General features: G+C 35.6%; 1 protein-coding gene across 1 annotated transcript; it reads right to left on the reverse strand.

Annotated features, from left to right (window-relative positions):
- Nucleotides 1-13,382: 13,382 nt before the first annotated feature.
- LOC108340639 (beta-conglycinin beta subunit 1) lies at nt 13,383-15,398 on the reverse strand. The gene is made up of 6 exons (XM_017578138.2): nt 15,011-15,398; nt 14,748-14,923; nt 14,580-14,660; nt 14,180-14,479; nt 13,774-14,059; nt 13,383-13,661 (listed from the first exon to the last, which is right to left on the reverse strand). The coding sequence occupies exons 1-6, from the start codon at nt 15,345-15,347 to the stop codon at nt 13,525-13,527; spliced, it is 1,317 nt and encodes a 438-aa protein (XP_017433627.1). The 5' UTR covers nt 15,348-15,398; the 3' UTR covers nt 13,383-13,524.
- Nucleotides 15,399-22,077: the final 6,679 nt, after the last annotated feature.

The raw sequence follows: 22,077 nt of genomic DNA on the forward strand, positions 1-22,077 counted from the left end.
AATGAACCTTGGTTGGACAAATGAGTGGAAAGAGTCAATTTAAAGTTCTGAAATATGAACTAGAATACCCTGGATTGGGATTCACATTAGTAATTAGTAAATAATTAGGTAGTAAATAAAGCAAGAATTAACCAAACACTTTGAGTTTAATTGTACCGAGTCCGAGGATTGATACCTAGGTTGTCCCTTTACTACATTAGTGGGAAAACTTAGTTTGTTCTGATTTTGTGCGACCAAAATTCATTTTAACAAGGAGACTGAACAGAAACAGTCAATTGCTCTCAAAGTAACCAAAGCAACCAACAAGAAAACATCAAGGAGAAACGAGTCTGATGCAGATTTTGATACAAACATTCCAAGAAAAGATGTAATGAACATGATGGTAAAGAAATTTACTAAATTCATGAAAAATAGAAATACGGTATCTGACTTTGCAGGGAATTCTAAAGGAGGAAAAATGAAAGAAAAAGCAGCAACTGTTACATACTATGAATATGGAAAAGAAGGACACATAAAGCCTGACTATCCAGATTTAAAGACAAAGCAGAAAGCTGATGAAAGATATAATCAGGACAAAAGAAGGAACAAGCAAAGGAAAGCATACATTGTAGGGGAAAACAGTGATGATGACTCGTCCAATGATGATGACCAAATTCAAGAAGAAGAGACAAATTTATGTCTCATGGCTGGATCAGTGTGTTCAGAAAGCAGCAACAACAACTTTGAAAATGAGTCGATAAAAGTCAGATATGACCAGCTGTTGGATGTGTTTCAAGAACTACATGCTAAGGCAATGAAACTACAATACAAGGTTAATCGATTACGTTCTGAGAGAAGAGATTTTGAATACAGAATAAATAACCTTGTTGATGAAAATGATAATTTGAAAATAGAACTTGATCTAGCTTTACAATCTGCTGAAAATGTTAAAACAGAAATTAAGATTGTTGAAAAAGATTGTAAAGAATGCCATGCTCATGGTGAAAAGATTGAATATCTAACTAGTACTCTGGCTAAATTTACTCTTGGTAGATCTCATTTAGAAGTTGTATTAAGATCTCAAGGTAGAGTAATCAATAGACAGTGAATAGGATATAAAGCTAAAAGTGAAAGAGTTAACTCGAAAAAAATCATTGATCTGAGTAAACCTTTAGCTAGTACCTGTTTCTATTGTAACATTATTGGCCATACTGTTAGAAACTGTTATTATAGAAAGGTAGGTGTTCCAAAGGGAAAATTCAAGTGGATTCCCAAAGAACAACCTCCTACAACTAACATGAAAGGCCCCAAATATATTTGCGTACCTGCATCCAAACCTTTTGAATGTTTTGCAGGAAAATAAAATGGAATTGCAGTAGAAAACACTCAAGGGAAAATTCAAAGGATATACCACAATTCACTTGAGTATCATATTTGGTAACAGTTATTGTTAAAACTGATCTTCATGCATCATTGTTTTCATCTATAAATATGTATTGATGTATGTGTGTATGATGTCTACTTGTCTGCTTTGCAAAATTGATTGAAAAAGTATTTTTACGACTTTTAACTGATTGCATTAATAATGAAATCGATTAGACTGTCTTTCTATATTTCTATGTTGTGTCTAAAACTGTGATAAAACTTAATCGATTTCAAAAATAATCAAATCGATTAAAGTGTTTCATCATGCTTTTCAAATTCTAAAATTTCTAATTGGGCCTGATACTAAAATGAATTAATGCACACCTATATATACATACAAGATTTGAAAATCTAGTAGTGCACTCATTGTTTTTGGAACTGAAGTGTTAAAACCTTAGTCTGTGAAAGACATTCCAGAATCCTATTCAGAAATGGCCTCTACTTCATCATGATCAAGAAGGGGAGAGAAGGTTGCTCGAATAAAAAGAATGCAAATCCAGCCGGGTACATAAGTGATGAAGAGGTTTGTGGAAGATTTTTAAGCTGGAGAAAGATCAAGATCGTAGTTCCTCACAAATCTTTGGACCTTCAATTATTCAGAAAAGAAGGTTTTTACTTTCAAGAATGGATTACAACTCAAGGGTTATTAACCTCGTCCAAATGAAAGGTGATTGCTACCCAGATTTGGTAGAAGTTTTCTACCCAAACCTAAGAGTTCTAAATGAAGTCATTCACTCTAGAGTAAAGGGTGTAAACATCGCTATTAATGATGATGTTTGGTTACTGGTTGTTGGGCTGAAGGCTAAAGGTTTGCATTCTGATATTCATGACTTTGACTCAAACAGTTGGCTAACGAAAAGGGAAATATATAGAGACTGCTTGAGATATCCTGATAACGATTAAAAAACCGTTATTTTTATACTTAATTTTGATATTAAAAATACCCTTTTTGACTTAGAAGCTTGCTTGAACTCATGTTTTTGCTTTAGTTTTGTGAATAAGGGAGTTGAAGGTGAATTTAATGGTTTTGTGCTAGATTCCCTTGATTTTGTAGGTTATTGGAATGATTTGAAAGAAGAGTTAAAGTACATAATGGTTGGAATGCAGAAAAGTCAACCAGTCAACCAGAAAAGTCAACCAGTCAACCAGAAAAGTCAACCAATCAACCAGAAAAGTCAACCAGTCAACCAGAATGCAGAAAAGGCAACTAGAGTGCAGAAAAAGTTGCGCTGAGTGGCGCTGATCGGTAGTTTTGAGCGCTAGTGCCGCACTTACCGCTAAGCGGCAAAAGTGCCGCTGAGCGCCATTTTTATGGCTTGGACCTGTTTTCTGTCATTTTTATGGGCTTGGACCTGTTTTCTGTTATTTTTTATGGGCTTGGACCGGTTTTTTGTTATTTTTATGTTCTATTTAAGGACTTGCACGTCCTAGGTTTTGTATATTTTGAGGGCTTAAGCACAGAAACATATTTTTCACCCCTTGGGGGTAGATTTGGAGATGGTGACGACTCTCCTCTTTTCTTTCTCGGGTTTTTCTATCTTTTTCATTCTTTCATTCTATTATTCATCTAGTTCTTCCATGACGATGAGGAACTAACCTTTATTGTTGTTGGGAAAGATGTAACCTCTGAAACTCTCATGTATTGAATTTGTTCTTCAAGATCTTTTAAAGATACATGCTTCTTTCATTAATTGTTAGAGATATTCTTCTTTGCTCAAATCCTTGTGATATTTTATTCATGTATGCCATAAATCTTATGATTTGTAAGTATCAGGAGATTTCGTACTCCTAGGGTTGGACTATTATGGGATGTGACAGCTCTCCTCTTCTCCCCCTAGGATTGTTATTGAGAGATATCTTACAAATCACGATCTGGGAATTTTCCCAATAGTAGTATAAACCTAGACATAGGAATATGATGGTTGGTTGCCTTTAAGCTTCTGTGCTTTTTAATGCATGAATAATTGCTAGGGAGACAAGACATTGTAAACTAGTGATTATGATTAGGCTTTCTTCGCCGAGACATCGGGTTTAAGGTAATTTATAGAGTGGCATTAACATTAATGAAAGAAGAAAAATTCCTATATGCATGAGAGTGATTAGGTGAAATCAAAACCCAACAACATATTCATCTCATATTATCAACTTCATCCATCCATTCTAGTGTTTAGCATCAATTGATCAAATTGCATTCATGTTTATTTTATTGCATTTGCATCCAAAAACCCCAAAATTTGTTCTTTAGAGTCTTAATTAGTTGAGTAATCACATAACTGTTTAGTGTTGTGAGTCTCTTGGGAAAGAATACTTGGTCTTACCAGTTTTATTACTTGATACGATTCGGTTACACTTGCCGAGGGTTAACAAGTTTTTGACTCCGTTTTCGGGGATTAAAAATTTGTTCATCATATCCAGGGAGACACAAGATGGACAAATTGTACCTACATAATGGCTTAAACAAGGAGGAGAAAATGGTTGCTTATGTCGTCACTTGGCTACTGCTGCCTGAAAGGTTCTTGCATGATAGAATGACAACAGAAGATATATTTCTATTGAATGCCATCAAGACTAGAATCGCGACCAACTAGGTTGTGGTATTGAAAGACCACATGATTGATGCTAGAGTTAGTCATGGACACAACTTGCCATATGGGGTATTCATCAGGAAAGTTCTAGTACTCCAAGGAGCATATGTTTTTAAAGAAGACAGACTCTTATGCAACAAGTCACATGAAATTGGTAAAGTAGTTCTGACTTGTATTGGATTACAGAGGACTCTGAATGGTTGGTTGTTCATAGATGAGCAAATTGTTGTTACAAGCTTTGCAAGCCCGCCTATTTATGATGAAGACCAGTCCGTCTTCATTCCATAAACTGATTTTGAGAAATATGTTGTGGAACAGTTTGGGAAGACATCTGAAAGGATTCTAAGGATTGAAAAATCATTGTTCAGATTGGAAAAGAAGGTGGATCTGCTCAACAAGAAAAGCATTCCATGGATACGTCTGAATGAGAATAGGGATTTGTTGTCTATTTTAATTGTTTTGTTGGTTTGTTTGAATGTAATCTTGGTTGTTAAGTCATTCATCTTTTGGTTATGATTGTACTCTGTGTTTGGTTTAAATGAAATGAAATTGTTTTTGAAGTAGAATCTACTGATAAATTTGAATATTGATTAAATTGAAGTAATTAACAACGATGGAGAAGAAGAGAAGAACAGTGCAGCAGTAGGGTAACTTCCTTTGCGCTGTGAAAATATAAACATATATTGCCTCGGTTATTAGATTAACCGAGGTAATACAATGATAGTGCCTCGGGTCATTATACAATAACTGATGCCTATACTAACACTATACGCTTCGGGTCTATGGGAAAGTAAGGCATAAAAGAGGACAAATCGAATTAAGCATCCAAAAGTATGACCGTCAGTTTGGAAAGGACCTACTTCCTTGTTTCTGCTAGAAACCGATGTCGTAGATCGATCTACTGCCTCGGGTCTGTTGGGAACCAATGTCGTAGGTTCTTTTCAGATAGTTCTTAGCACATGAGTCAGGTCCATGATAACGGTTTAAAATACCATTATCTGTGATATAATTTTGATACTAAATACATCCTTTTTGACTTAGAAACTTGCTTGGACTCATGCTTATTCATTAAGTTGTTGGAATAAGAGAGTTGAGGTTGAATTTGATTATTTTATGACTAATTCCCTTTGTTTTGATGGAAAATGAGTTAATATAGGAAGCAAAGATCAAGTGCTAAGGATATAGAGCTCAGAAAGGCCTACAAAAGTACTAGAAGAGGGAACCGCACGAAGCTTGGGCGACCTGCAGGAGGCTTGAGCGTGGAAAAATCGACGTTCACTGCCCAGGCGCCTAAGGCCGCCCGGGGATCGAACCCCCGAAGCCTCGGCGAAATTTGAGGCTCAAGCCCTATGGAAATCAACGTCCACCGCCTGGGCGCCTTAAATAGGTCGCCCGAGCGACATGCGTTGCTGATCCGACCCAGTTTTTGCTCTATTTTGACTCTTTTGGACCAGGCCCTGTTTCTACTCTATTCCAACTCTTTTTAAAGGACCCTGGCACTCTAGGTTTGGTATCTCTGGCTGGAGCAACACAACAACACACTTTTTTACTCTCTAAAGGCGGATCTGGAGGCGGAAGCTTCCTCTTCTACTCTTAGGGTTTTACTGTCTCATGCTTTTCCATTGTACATCTAGTTTCTCCATGTCTATAGGGAACTAAACTCAATTTGTTGTTGAGGAATCATGTAGCCTTGTGAACTCTCATGTATTTGAATTTATTCTTAATCATATATGCTTTTTTCATTAATTGTTAGGGAATTCATTTGTTTTAATGTTTGCTCTATTTAACTCATTTAGTTGCATGATTTATGAATTGCATGAGTGCCGGGAGGTTCCTTACAATTCAGGTTCTTGTTGAATTCTCCCAAGGGTAATATTTCTCAGGAATGAGGGTATGAGTACTTGATCGTCTTAAGCTCTTAATCTTCAAACTTAATTTTCTAGGTACGCTAGGAATTGCACGAACTAGGAATTAAGGCAGGCTTATTGCGCGGGATTAGGTTCTAAGTACCTTTAGTTAGTGACGGTAACATTAATGCATAAAGAGGAATTCTTATATACATGAGAGGGAACTTGGTGAAATCTAACCCCAACAACATATTCATCTCATATTAAACAACATTTGTTCATCTCTGTGTTACTCTACTATTGATCAATTTGCATTCATATTTTATTTTATGTTTTTGCATCGCAAACCAATGATCTTGTTTATTTTAAGTCTTAATTAATTAATTTATCACACGACTGTTTAGTGTCGAGAGTCCTCTGGGATACGATACTTGGTCTTACCATTTTATATTACTTGTGCGATTTGCTACACTTGTCAATCCATCAACAGTCCACATGGAAAATTATAGAAGCTTTCTGCCTCGGTTGTACAGAGAACCGAGGCAGTAGGGCAATTTCAAAAAGTTGCAGTTGAATAGACAGTTTTAAGTGTAAAGTTGTAGAAGATTACGCCTCGGTTTATCTTTTAGCCAAGGTAAGTTGGATTTTATGCCTCGATTCCCCTACAACCGAGGCCTATAAGTTCATTGAAATTGTAAAATTGCAAAATTGCCACCGCCTTTGCATATGCTTCGGTTCCGTTGTAACCGAGATGTATGACCCGCTTTCTTATATGTATTTTGCACTAGTGAGTCAATAATTTTTGTATTGAATCTTAAACGGGAAACTGAGGATAATTCACTACAACAATATATATTCAAGCAAACAAATAATTACATATGCAACATGCTTCAAGCAAACAAATAATTATATGTTCATATTAAAAGAAAATTTTAAAAAATAGGAATTTGGGATCGTGAAAGCCGGTCAGCAATGAAGAATGTCCGCGTTTTGTAAGGTATAAAACCTCACCATAAAAATACAATATCTGGACAAAAACAAACAACACATTAATTATTGCACAATACCAATTCAAAGCTTAAATATGATAAAATGACCAAAGCAATTAATCTATTGAAGAACTAATATGCCAACTTATTTTGTTAAAAACTGAATTCAAGATTTTTGGTAAGCATTTTACATATATCAAATGAATAATGCAAAGCTACCATTAAAGAAAGCTGAAAAATAAACATTCATATTTTTAATTGATGATCATGAATAAAGAGAACCTAGGAGCGTGGTGACCCAAACGAATAGTGGCGGCGACCAACGGTGGTGGTTGCGACCAATGGTGGTGGCGGGAATGAACAGGTCAGGTGGCGACAATGGTGTCAGACACAAGGCGCGACGGTAATGGCGAACGACAGTTAGAGGCAATGGTCGCGCGTAGGTGGCGATTGCGGACGCACGCTAGTTGGTTGCAATGGTCTCACGACGACAACGACAATGGCAGAAAAAGCAAGATGCGATAGCAATACAACAACAAACGATGATTGGAGGCAACGGTGCGAGGAAGACGAAGAAGAAGAAGGCAATGTTGTGGTGGAAGAAGAAGAACGGTGGTTGTTGTGCACCTAAGGAAGAAGAAATACCCGAGGAAGAAGGGAAGTGCGCGAGGAAGAAGAAGCAGCACGATACGAAAATCAATAGTAGGTTAAGATTTCTGAACTTAATAAGAGATACTACCTAGGTTATTAAGAGATACTACCTAGGTTATTCAAAAAACCTAGGCAGTATACCCCATATAGCCTCGGTTATTAAAGAAACTGATGCCTAAAGTGCCTGAAGAAAAATAATAATAAAAAAGGAAATGACATTTTTGATATTATTTTCAACCTATACGCCTCAGTTTGTGGTATAACTGAGGCATAAAGATATTTTGACAGCAGGTCCAACAAAACCGAAGTCGTAGGTCTTGGACAGAAAGAATAAAACATTCAAAAGTCATAACTGTCAGGCCGTGGACAAGACCTACTACCTCGGTTCTTTGGGGAATCGATGTCGTATGCGCTGACTGTACTGTCTGGTCAGTGTGTTGCAAGTGTGGCAGAGGGATTTACAGGGCTTTCTGCCTCAGTTGATCAGAGAACCGATGCAGTAGATCCTTTTAAAAAAGTTGTCAGCCTAGAAGTCGGTTTTTTAGACGGACAGATGTAATTTTTTGTGGTTTTAGGCCTCGATTCTCTTTGTAACTGAGGTTATAGATGTTTTACGCTTCGGTTCCTATTGAATTGAAAAGTATAAATTCGCTGTAATTACAAAACTGTAACCGCATTTCGATAGGCTTCGGTTTTGTTTAAATCGAAGTTTATTGTTCGAGTTTAACAGCGAATTTTGTACTGATTGATTGTTAATTTATGATAGGTTTTCTAATAAATTCATATGTTGAGAAAATTATCGTCAAAATCTTTTTAAAACAAATTAATAATTTTTTAGCGGTAGATATATGTAATACTTCTATCTTGTCATTGAAAAGTCTATTCCAACAATTGTTTCCTAGATTCTGCTAAAGATAAGTGTATAACAAAATATAAGAATTTAAAAATTTATAAAAATTTATATAAACAAATGTAGTCAAATTAATTTTGAGAAATTCAATTTGTATTAAAATGTTATTTGTAGTAGTATATTGAACTTATTTAGGTAATTTATTTAAATAGAATATGTTGCTGAAATCAATAATTAAAATTTAAGTAAGTGAGGTTAAATTAATTTTGAGGAATTCAATTTGTTTGTATCTCTCCTCCCAAAACTAAGTATATTTGTTTATTTAGTTTTTATTCTATTTATGTAACATCCCAAAAATATAGCATAAAACTATATACATGTGTCATCATTTAATAATATGATAGAACAGTTACTGGAAAATAAAGTTAACCTTATAGTTATTACAAAATAACCATAAAATTTAAAACTTTACACAATTCCTATACTACTACAAAACTATACACAAAACCGACCAGAATATCCAGAAATATTACTGTGACCGAACGGTTCACCCAAAACTATAGACAATAATATGACCGAACGATCATAATTTAAATAGCAGGATGCTCGCCGTCCAACTCCTGCTCCAACGTACACTCCTCCCCCTCTGCTCAAACTCAAAAGGATGATCATCGCAAGAGAAAACCGAACGAAAACATGGACAAAACAGGAAATAAGGGTAACCTAATGTAATTTAATTGTGCAAACATACATACATTTCGTACAAGTACAAGCAATGCAGAACCGAACACTACAACATACCAAAACAAATACAAGTAAGCATATACAAACTGAATACTATACTTCATGCATAAAACGAACACCTAACTTGACCATCCGGATTGTATGAATATGTAGCTTGAGGTCGTTCATACACCCAAGAACCTATGGGCTAGGACCTCCTGTCATTCTCACACAATGCATTACCCATCTCTACTTGAGAATTGGTAATCATCAGAATATCAGGATGAACTCCGTGAATTTCACTGTCCATATTCATACTTTACCACTTCAATACACTTTTCACTAAGACATTCCTCCTTGGAATTCTCTTCCACATTACCTGAAACATATGGCTTATTGGAATATCAATAAAATTTCTCATTATATCAATACAACTATCTCAAGCAATCAGAGTTAAACAGTGAAATTAGAATTTAAAATCCAAATAATCATTCATAGAAGGATAAAATCGAACGGCAACGACATAACCCCTAAGTACGACCGAATGGAAACTCACTATTTAAGACAAAACCGAACACCAAAAATGAGCGCTAGTACGAGACCGAACACTACCAAGAACGAGTGCTAACAATAGCATTACTACCAATATAAGACCGAGTACTAACACTAGCATAATTGCTAGTACACGACCAAGCGCTAACACTAGCATAACTGCTAGTACACGATCGAGCGCTTAAGAAGAAATCATCCACACACCTAAAGTCGAACGGTCATAAACAGGTAAGACTAAAAAGACCAAACCTAGTTAATGACCGAGTACCTGAACATGGTCGAGCTACCAATCAGCATATGACTGAGCGGGTCGATCGCTATGACTACCGAATACTAGTGTATGATCGAACGTTATAATCCATCGATTACTATCAAAACCAAACGCTAATACATAGTACTACTAATAACAAACTCTACCAAGAACAATACATGATCGAACGCTATCAAGAACAATATTTTTAAAACTGAACGTCAATATTAACCAAACAACACTAAGACAGAATATCACTACGAAACCGAATTACCGCTAAGCCCAATTAACTGACATGATCGAGCGTTCAACAACGAGCACTCGACTTTCTACATAACTCTGTAGAACTACTCAACCAGTTCACAGGTTTCGGTAATACACAGAACTCAAGCCAACATCAAATTATCTACACATGCACACGTCCAACAATGCCGAATACCAATTCATTCACTTTTACACACATACATAATCATCAAACAAAATTTTCATACATAGTAAATCATTATTAAATTAACTAGCTTCCCTTACCTCTTAATTGGACAAAAAACTCTTAGTTGCAGAAACTCGCTTACCACCAACAATCTTAGAAACCTAAGGTTCACTGATTGATGAAAACAGACAAACCACAAGACTAGAAATGTGATCAGAATTTTAAGAGAAGAAGATGATAAACACATGCAACCAGAAACTTGGCTTGCATGTGCTAGAAAACAAAATTTCTAAGAAGAAGAAGAAGAACTTACCAGCTCAAACAACCACTTGATCGGTTCGAAAGAAAGCTCTTGATACTAGGAAAACTCAAGCACCACCTGATTGTTGATCAGATGAAGAGAACGTGTGAGGTTCTACAGAGAGAGTTTAGAGATAAGGAGGACAAAAGAAGATTTCAGAAGGTTGGAGAAGAGATAGTGCATGCAGAAAGTGGAACATGATTTGAAATTTTCATTTAAATACTATCGTCAAAACCGAACGGTCCACTCTCTTACAGCCACCTGTCTTCCACTAACCTACTTAAATTTTCTCAGTCCTCACAATTTCTTTCTTTCATATTTGTTTCTTTAATAATTACTTCCTCTTTATTTTTTGCTAAATTGTAAGAAATTAGAAATAAAAATTAAACGGTTAAATTTTTGAAGAGAACAAATTAAGGTTAAAATACATTCAAGTAATTAAATATATATTTGATTATCAGATTTTAACAAATTCAAATTAAACAGTGAAAGGATATAACCTGAACAAGGATGGATGGGAAATTTGCCTCCTGAAATATAACCATAATATTTGACATTTTCTTTTTATTTCTAGTATGAAAAGTTCATTAAGTTCATTCTTTTCATATTGATAGGTTTTTAATATTGATTGCACTAGTTCTCAACATCATTTTTCTAATATTGATAAATGTGGAAAGATTATTTCCAAAAAATAGTTTCTTTTTTCTTTTTATAAATATGAAAAGTTTATTTTAACTTTAATAAGATATCAAAATATCATTTCTTAAATTTTTTAATATTGGTGAATGTGAAAAGACTGTTTAAAAAAATATATTGAGAACCTACATATTAATAATCGCGTCTCAAAAAAATATTTCTTAAACATTTTTATTGATGGATGTATTTCTCAAATATATGGAGAGCCTACATCATTGTCAGTTAACCTCTATGACACTAGTGCAATCAGGGGAAACGACAGCGGTTATTTTTGTCCATAGACAGCGGTTTCCGAACAGAGGCATACTCAGGCGCGGCAAAAAGTCTACTACTTTTTATTTCGGGTGCGAACCGAGGCATAAAAGGTAGGATTTTGCCTCGGTTATTGCCTTAACCAAAGCAGTAGATGTTTTTATTTTTTTTACCTTTTATTTTTTGGTTAAATTGTTGATAAAAGTAAGCCAAAGATTAGTGTTTGGCCCAAAGACGAGATCAGTGGTCGTCATCTTCTGTCTATTGCATAGCATAGTGGTTGCAGCAACACCCCCCATCACTCACTATGAAGCTGTACTTGAAGTTCCAGGGTGATGAAAACCACCACGAACACAACGAACAAATCATGACGACGAAGGTACCCATGACTACACTGAACAAGCTCTTTCTTTCAGTCGTCACCGCCACCAACTCCGTTTCCGAGTTTTCCTTCTCACTCTCTTCAAACTTCACACAGCCCCATCCCTGAAATTCTCTTACACTCCCACCGCCTCTCAACCCTTCTCCCTCTCTCTCAAGTCGTGCCTGGGCCTCTTGGGCTTACCGGCCCACTCCACTCTCGTCTTCTCCGCTAACTTCTCCCTATCCCCAACCCCGACCCCTTTTTTCTCTTTGCAATTCAAACCCCAATTCGGCCACTTCTCTCTCCACAAAACCGTTTTCTCCGATACCCCACCACCCCCTTCTCCTCTCCCTCCCACACCTCAAATTGTGTCCAACAAATCTTCCTCGGGTTGGCAGAATCTGAAATTGGAAGATAACAGAGACCAATCACACCCTAACATTTTGGAAAACTCTAAGAACGATGCAAAGCACAGTCTCTCTCCTGTCGTTAGGGTTATGGCTCGGACGGAGCGACATGGCAGCACCGACTAAACGCGAGCAATGGAAGCGAGAGCGAGGGAGCAAGAGCGACAGAGCGACGGAGCGAAAGCGAGGGAGCGAGAGATCGACGGAACGACAGAGTGACGGAGCGAGAGGGCGAGGGAGCGAGAGAGTGAGAAAAGTCAGATCTCGAGGAAGAAGGAAATGAACAGTAGGTTACGTATTTTTGGTTAAGATACGTGCATATATGCCTCGGTTCTATGCTCGGCTGAAGCAAAACATGCATATATGTCTTGGTTCTACACCCCACCGAGGCTATAGTCCTTAGAAAAAAAAATGAAATGCTTATATATCTCGGTTCACGCCTAAACCGAGGCATAAACACTGTTTCACACCGGTTCTGAAACGAACCGAAGCCATAGGCTCTATAGAGAATTCAAATTTCAGACCTGTCAGGGGCTAGGTGGGCTTTTAGGGTTCGATTGTTGCTTTAACCGAGGTAATATGTCTTATATGCTTCAGTTGATTTTGAACCAAAACGTATAAGTTCGTTTAAACTACAAAAATGCCACTGCATTTTGATAGGCTTCGATTTCAGCTAAACCGAAGCCCAACGCGAGTTAAAAAGCATTATTTTTCTTACTAGTGTGAGTGTCCAACATCTCAGTAAATATGAGAACATTCTTCAATCATATAATAATATATTTAAATTTTAAAATAAAAGAAAATAAATAACATTAAAATACTAACTTTTTAATAATATAATAATTTAGGGTGAGAGTATATTTATTTTAGTTTTTTGTTACCCACCAGCAAACCATCAAATTAGGTTAGCAGAAAACAAAGTTAACATAAAACACAAGCATCATTTATATGCTTATGGAAAATGTTTTTTTTTTACACTTTAATTAATTGTTAATCCATTTTGGTCATTAAAAGTTTTTATTTTTGAAAGATATGTCGGTTATTAAAAATTTCAACTTTGTATTTATAAAGAAAAGGAATATATAAAAATAATTAAACCCTTTGATTATTCATTCAAGAAGTGAGGTGGAGCTCATTTATTGCTACATGGCCGATACATATTTCCACGCTCTTTATATATGTATATATGAGCTCTTCCACCATACATTCATTTCACTTCATATTTATTGCTCAGGCTGTGCATCCACAAAGTGGGAATCGCTCTGCTTCTTTACCAGCTTCACAACCTTCTCACCAGATGCAGGGAATGTCACATCCAACACCTCTGTAGGTATCTCGCCTATCACATTGTCTTTCTCACCTTGAAATTTTCAATCACGAATTAACAATAGTAAATAAACAAAATCATCATGTGGCATAAAACAAACAACAACATATATTCAAATTTGAGGGAGATATATCATATAATCTACCTGCAAGGAAGTTCCTCTGGTTGTTCTCAGCATTGATACCGAAAGCAAAGAAATTCAGATTGGAGGTAGCGTTGATGGCAACCGGATATGTTGCTGGAATTATAAATACATCGTCTTCAGACAACTCAGCTCTATACCTCTGCACTTCCCAGCTTTCCTCTTGTTCTTCTTGCAGCTTGTTCTGTTGTTGTTCTCTTTGGCCAACAAGTTCAATGTTTGCTTCTCCTTCATTAATCACCAGAATCACTATGGCCTTAGAATTGTAGTGTGGCAGAAGAAGGCCTCCCTAATAAAGTTTTTAAAAAAGAAACCATTATTTAATTATGGCCTCGGTACTAAGATTTTATAATTAAGACGACAGGGAATAATAGAACTCAATTGCTGATATCGTTTTCCTTCGTTTTACCTCTTTCATATCCACAGAACTGATGAACAGGTCCAAGTCCCTAAGTTGGGGGTTTTTCTCCGGGGTGATCTCATACCACCTTCCAAATTTGTTGGAGTAGATGGGTTTGCGGTTTCTCAGGTTGAATGGTTCATCTTGGGAGGAAAGGGATCTCCTTGAACTAGATTTCGCATGTTTGATCAGTTCGCGAATCTGTTCTCTTTCAAGTTCCACAATCACTCCCTCTTGCTGACTCTCCTCGCCTTGCTGTTGTTGTCCCTCCTCTCCAAACAGAACCCTGTTTATCTCCTTGAACTCACTCTACAAAAACCGTGCAAATATATATATCATTCAAGAAGACTGACATTTTGACAAGCTAAATGGAAATAAATGTGTAATTAGATGTTGTGTTCTTGTTTACATCGAAGGAGGCCTCTAGAACATTCTTGCTGAACCCTTGCAAGTAGGATTGTTGGGCTTCTGTGCTAGATAAGAAAAAGTCCTACAGGACAAACATTCATCGTCACATTTAGAGAGAAAATGCAAGTTAGAATTTAAAAAATTAGTTGGGAATCACAAAAGGTAGTACTTGAAATCTGTGAGGGTTGTTAATGGGTGTGGCGATTTTGATTATTCTGAGATTCTCGTTGTCGTTAGGGTTAACCAAAAAGAAAATGGTTCCTGCAGGGATTTTCTGGGCATGGCCTTGCTCAAGAATGTAGGAGTCTCTACCGTCAGGGTTCACCAAGGTGAGTAAGGCTCTCCCTGTAATTAACAAATTGATTACTATCATTCGTGCAGAAGAAGCTAGTATGATGAATTTCAGTCAGTAGCAATTAGTTGATTACTTACCGTTAAGGACCACTAGGAGAAAATCGGCATCAGCATGGTGAGGAAGAAGGAGGGTGTTGGGTTTGGACTTGAACTCTACAAGACGGTAGTTTTCAAGATTCTGAATTTGTTTGGAGCGTTGGTCAAACCTCTGGAGCACACGAAGGTGGCCATATTCGTTTCTGAATAGAGTATGGAACCTGTCAGAGTTGAAGTAGAAGGGGTTGTTTGTTCCTCTTGAATCCGACTCTTCCTGGCTCTGTTGGTGCTCCCGGTGAACAATGCCGAAGGAGACAGAAAGTGATGCCAGGAAGAGAATTCCCAACAACAGTAGCAGTGGAACCCTTGCTCTCATCATAGTATAGTATTGCTGAATATCGGCAGAGTTATAATAATACTTAATGATGGGAAAACACGGAGTGATTATGGGTATTTATATGCAAGAGAGAGGGCTCTTGATAACACGTATGGACATCTGGCATCGGGATTGCATGCAGATTGACGTGTGTTGAATTGAAAATAAGTGTGATGGTGGAAGAGATAGAACGAGGCATTGCGTTTGTGTGTGGGTTGAGATGGTGAGCGATTTGAAGTGCATGTTGACCACGTGTTGCTGTGCATGGCATTTAGACGTACATGGACGCGGCGAACGCGATCAGCCAGTGAATAAGTTGAGTGGGGGTAGTGTGATTGAGTTTTGTTTCTTTGTTTTGTCTTTTCAATGTGTTCATTGGATTTTTCTTGCTCTATGCGTGCATGATCCAAGAGACTACGCAGTGCTACAGCAGCGCAGAGTCATTGTAGTCACGGACTTACATCAGAAAAGGTAAAGCAACAAGAAATATGAAAATAAAGCAAATGACGAACATAAAATTACACTAGATAACAAAAATAACCCATAGAAGAACTCAGAAAATCAAAGTTAAAAGAAGTCACAAGATAAGTCAAATTCATTACAAAGAATTCAACTTTGATAAAAATAAGAGTTCTAATACAATAATTAAAAAAAAAATCTTTTTTCAATAGAAAACCAATATTCATGATCCGTGTCTACAAATCTACAATATTTGATGTTCTGAAGTACAAATATTTAAGTCACTGAGAAGCCGTAAAAATAACCCAAACATGTCGAATCCATAAATAAATTAAAAATTCAAAAATAAATTACAAAATTAGAGATAGGTAGTTGAGCTTACAAAATTAAAATAAATTAGAAACACTTTAATTGTTTAAAATTTATTCTATAATTGTGTTCTAAGTCATAATCTTTATTTATTCAGGTCTTTTGAATTACGATAGCTCATGTTGTATTTATCCTTTATTATCCTTCTTCTTGAAGAGAATTTATCTTCAAATTCATACCCCTTGAAGATTTTTTCTCTTTTATATTGGATTAAGAGATAGTCATATATCATATCCTTCTTCTTGTATTGAATGTGTATTTAGATTCGTATCACTTGAAGATTCCTTTTCCTTAATTAGGTTCGGTAGTGGTATAAATAGTTTTCTCTTTCTTAAATTTCTCTTCATCCTTTCATAGGATGGATGATTTCTTGTAGAAGCTACTTCTAAGTTTTTGTTCCTATAAAGATGATTAGTTTATCATTATTTTTTCATTCTTAGAGAGAATTCGTCCACAAATTATAGAAGATTATGTATGCAAACATAAATCAAAGATACAAATATAAAATAATCCAAAATATAAATTATACTAAAATGAGATTTGGAATTTGAAAAGAAACAAATCTCCTATTATTAGAGGGTTAGAGGTTTGCCTCCAAGATTAAATATCAATCTACAATAAATATCAAACAATTTCAAATTAGGGATGTTATGCTCAAAGAAAAGCAAAAGAATATTGTCTAGTCAAACAATCAAACTAGGTATGACTTTGAGTGTCCATAGGTTTATTTGGGATAGATAAACAAACAAACTCAAATGCATATATTTCCAAGCTTGTATCCTTGCCCATAGATATTTTGGAAATGAACAAACAAGCTAATTTATGTAAATATATTTCCAAGCTTAAGTATTCATTATCGACCATACTTTTTTCTTTTCATTGTTGATGCATTGATAAATAAGTCTTTTCTAGCTATTATCATTCTTTCTTCTCCACATTGTTGAGGTCATTGCTTCTTGGTGAACAATTCCTTGCCAACAAAACAGAACGAGATGAGTTAATATTTCTTTCAATGACAAATCAGGATGTTTTTTCTTTCTCTTTTTCTCTCTCTTTTTGTTCTCCTTTATTTCTTCTTCCTCATTTTCTCTCTTTTCTTTATCTCCCTGTTCTTTCTTTTCTTTCTCTTCTCTCTATTTCTTTTCTTTCCCTTCTCTTTCTCTCTTTTCTTTTTGTTCACTCTCTTTTCTTGTTCCTCTTTTTTCTTGTAACACCTTTTCTTTAATTTCTTTCTCTTTCAACTCCTCTTCAATTTCTTTCTCTCTCAACTCCTTCATTCAATATCTTTCTCTCTACTAACTTTAGTTTCTATCTTTTCATTTTTCTCTATCTCTTTCTCTTTCATCATAGTTTGAGTATGTCTTTTCCAATATTCATGAAACATTTTCTCTTTATCTCTCTTAGGTGTATGGTTTTTCATCTCCTCATAAAATGTTTTACCTCTCTTTGGTGTAAAACCATGCTTCATCATGAATGGGCTAACTTATCATGTCTTGCTCTACTTCTCTCCATGCCCTTCACCCTCATGCTCACATCTTCATGATACCTTTGGAGCCTTTCAAACTATCACTAGTGTAGTCAAGAGAAACGACAACAGTTATTTTCGCTCATAGGTAGTGGTTCCGCAACCGAGGTATATACTAGCAAGGTAAAAAGTCTACCCCATTTTGCCTTGGTTCTAAACCGAGGCCAAAAGGTGTATGATTTTGCCTCGGTTCAAATACAACTGAGATAGTAGAGGATATTCCTTTTTTGCAGTAGAGGGGTCTTATGCCCCGGTTTGTAGTTGAATCGAGGTACTATAAGGGTTTTTTTTTTTGCAACAGAGGCTGCAATAAAGGGGGTTTAAGACCTAATTAATCACAGAAATTATAATATGTTGCCTTTCCATTACCTAATTACAAAGTTCTTCTGCAAAATACGAATATGACAGTGTTTATACATTAAGAACCCAAAATCACTAATAACAAGCCATGCTATATTAGTAACTATATAATTCACATGTTCGTTACTTAGCAGAAAACCAATACTTAAGCTTATACTGCAAACAGATCCTTACCACTTACCGGTGCTTGCGTGTTTGAAAAGAAAAACGCTTAAACGTGGTTTCTACCTTCTAACATCATTCCAAACAAACTTCAAATATTCACACCTAAGAACCATGATGAACGGACAGGATTAGTTCCCAGAATTGGCGTGAGGCTTCCCCGTGACGCTATCAGCGAGGCAACTCATGAGGTAAAGTGCGTTGCTGGTGAACATGGAAACGTCGGTGACTCTTTGCTTGAGCTCCAACTTGATATTCCCGGCAGCGGTGACGACAACGTTAAAGCCGGAGATGCAAGTATCGTCGTTGGTGAGGGCGACGATGGTCTAGATCTGGATGTTGCTCATCTGCCACTGGAAGGTTTCGTCGCGGAGGTGTCGTAACTCGTTCAACGTCTTGCTCAACTCTCTCATCGAGTCGGATATCTGCTGCACGTAGTCACTCACTGCAACTCGCTGCCTCAGTATGAAACCCTGTGATGCAGCTTTTAGTGCCCCATGGTAGGTGAAGAGACCACACGTATGGGCCATACTAGCTCTGACGGCGGCCTAGGCCAGGTCGAGGGGCTTGGCGGCGGTGTTGGAAAGGTTGGAGAGTGTTTGCATGCATAGAGCGGGGTACCTGGCCTGCGCGCATGATGTACGAAGTGGATCTGGTGGCAGCCTCGCGGCCAACATTGAGTCTGCCGCAGTGAAGAAAAATTGCAGAAGCCTCAAGCTTCTGGATTTCGCATGATGAAGAGAGAAAAAAATGGATGATACCCAAGGGTCGTGAGAAAGGATACCTAGGGAAACCTTTCTGCCTTGGTTGGTCAGAGAACCGAGGCAGTAGGGTAATTTAAAAAAATCGTCGGAAAGTGGCAGAACATTACGCCTCGGTTTAGCTTTTAACCGAGGTAATTTGGCTTTTATGCTTCAGTTCCCCTGCAACCGAGGTGTATAAGTTCGTTGAAATTGCAGAAATGCCACTGCCTTTACATATGCTTCGGTTTTCTAGAAACCGAGACGTATGACCCGCGTTCTTAACCCCGTTTGCACTAGTGTATAGTTGAGTGTGTTGTTGCAGTTGAGCCATTTGTAAGTTGAGATTCTCAACCATAATTTTCGTAGTCTCAAATAATGGAGGATCAATATCCGGTGAAGAAGTCATGTCCTACAAGATAAGGTTAGTGGTTACTAATAATAAAAAGAGATTTAGGATCTAATCACTCTTCTAAGTGTTTCAATCCAATTCCACTTTTGTATCAATCTTATAGACTTTTTCTTAAATGTACTCTATTGCATGTTACCACTCAAAATATATTTATCACTAAGAAAACCTCCAGTAGCTTAAGCAAAGAGTGAACAAATAATGTGAAAAACATTGCAAGATCTAAATCTTGACTCAAAAGGTCAAAGGTAAAAAGAAAACTTCAAGAAATTTTAAAAGACATAAAACAATAAAATTTAAAAAAAAAGTACTACCAAAAATATTGAAATGAGACAACGTGGAAACTCTAAGAAAAAGACTTATTTCAATTCAATAGATCAATAAACCACAATAAAAAAATTATAGCAAAAAATTATGTTTAACTCTTCATTTTTTTTTTCGTTTGAATCCTCACTTTTTTTTCTTTTCATTTCATATATATTTGTTTTCTTTTGACTTGGATCCACTATTCTTTCTTTTCTTTTCAATTTTTCATTTAAAACAAACAAAGAAAATTAAACAGATTATCCTTCAAACACAAAAATGCATGCAAAATTAAAGTAAAGAGTTAATTGGAACTACAATTAATAAAAAAAAAACAGGTAATTTCCACACATTAAATGCAAAATTGAAAAATTATAAACGAAGAACACAAATAATTTAAAAACTCAAAGGACTTGGATAAACCTTTATGGGGTTTAATACTTACAAAATTTCAAAACTAAGCACAAAACAGAACATTCAATTTTTTTGGGTTTTCTTTGTAGGAGAGAAAAATTAAGAGAGAAGTGGAAATTCAAATTAGAACCTTGCTCTAGATACTAGATAATACAATCTCAAGTTCGTTGAGTGACATCTAGGATCAATCACCCCTTATCCAAGATATTGTTGACTTTAGAGTCTATACTCTATCGTAGTTGAAGTTTCAATTCATATAAATTATTAGTACTACATCCTTTTTATTTAAATTTAAAAGTATACAAATTTTCCAAAAAATAAAAGGCAATACATAATTTTCGTATTGATTCTCAAATGGGAAAATAAGGCTCATTCAATGCAACAATAATTTCGAGCAAACTAAATTTAAGCTTACAATAAATCATGCTTAAATGAAACATATATTAAATAACATATTAAAATATATATTATATATTCAAATAACAAAAAAAATATAACTAAATATACAAATTTTAAAACATGTTTAAACCAATAGTAAAATAGAAAAACGAAAAAAAACTTGGGAGTGTGCTTCAAAAATTGGAAGCAAGAAGCTTATGGTGTGGGCAACAAAGAGTAATGTGAATAATTTGCATGTTGAACTGCACAATGCGAGGATGAAGGAAGGAGAAAGCGAGAGTAGTGTAACAAGGCTTCAGCTATGAAGCAAGTCATATTCTTGACTGTAAACAACATTAAACAAACCAATAAAATTGCATGGAAGAGGAAAATGAACCACCAAGACTGTTGGACAAGCTCAAAATTGAAGAATATTGGAAGAAAATGGAGCTCAGAGTGTTATTGAAGAAAAATCACAACAACGCGACATACAAGTAAAAATTTGCAGAATTTACCCTAGAAAAACGGTATAGACTATGGTTATTAGATAAAATGTAGTTTATACTCTGCTAGCCTATACTTTGGTATCTAAACATTGATATGGTTGGCAAATGGACTAGAGTTAGATCAATGTTACACACATTACGACATCAATAATTTTTCATTCTATATTTCGATGAGAAAAATATAGTAAAAAAACTATAGTTACTCTTCAAGTCAAGTTGCTACAATTTTCCACATAAAAGACCAAAATCTTATAGTTGGACCATGTCATACTATGGTTATACTAAGTTTTTTGTTCTAGTTGTCAAATGTAAGTGGATTAACAATAACAATGGCTTTAGAATAGATGAATTACGAATGTCATTAGTTCATTTTTAGAAGGTGGGTTATCGAGACAAGTCGTTCACCATGGCACTTCAACAATCTCAAGTTTTTTATATCAAATATCCTATGTCAAAACATTGATCTATTGTTCTTCACAAGGTTATTGAAGATGATCTGAGTAATCTTCATATTGTTAACATTCGTCCATTTAAAATGATGATAAATTATAATGACAATGATGTAGTTGATGATTTACATGTAACATTTGAATATTGTGAGAAGAAAATATACATATTACCATTGCATAACTTATGTATATGAATTTTATATTTTTGTATGAATTTATGTGATTATTAAGTTATATGTTAGTTTTATGTCTGTTATTAATGTTTTCAACATTATTCTTTGAGCAGAGACATGACTGACGATGAACATGCATTTAACTTAGATATGCATACTTCTATATGAAAATGATGGAATTTCAACAAATCATATTTAAAAATGAGTTTGAATTCATGGAGATGAGATATTAACACCTAAAATACATGATAAGATGCCAAAGTGCAAAGATTTCACAATTATAATGTTTTGAAGTTGAAGTGTAGATATTTCTCAATCATAACGTTGTTCTAAAGAACTAAATTGGCTCTTATTCATTGTTGATCTCTTCAGTAGGGGCGATGCTAACTACATCCTTTATGGCCGATATGTACACCAAGTGGGGTGTCGTTGTGTCTAGTTTACACGAGATATGTGGGGATGTTAGAATTTTCTTTAGTTTCCCAA

Source organism: Vigna angularis, chromosome 5 (genome assembly GCF_016808095.1).
Source record: "Vigna angularis cultivar LongXiaoDou No.4 chromosome 5, ASM1680809v1, whole genome shotgun sequence".
NCBI lineage: Eukaryota > Viridiplantae > Streptophyta > Magnoliopsida > Fabales > Fabaceae > Vigna > Vigna angularis.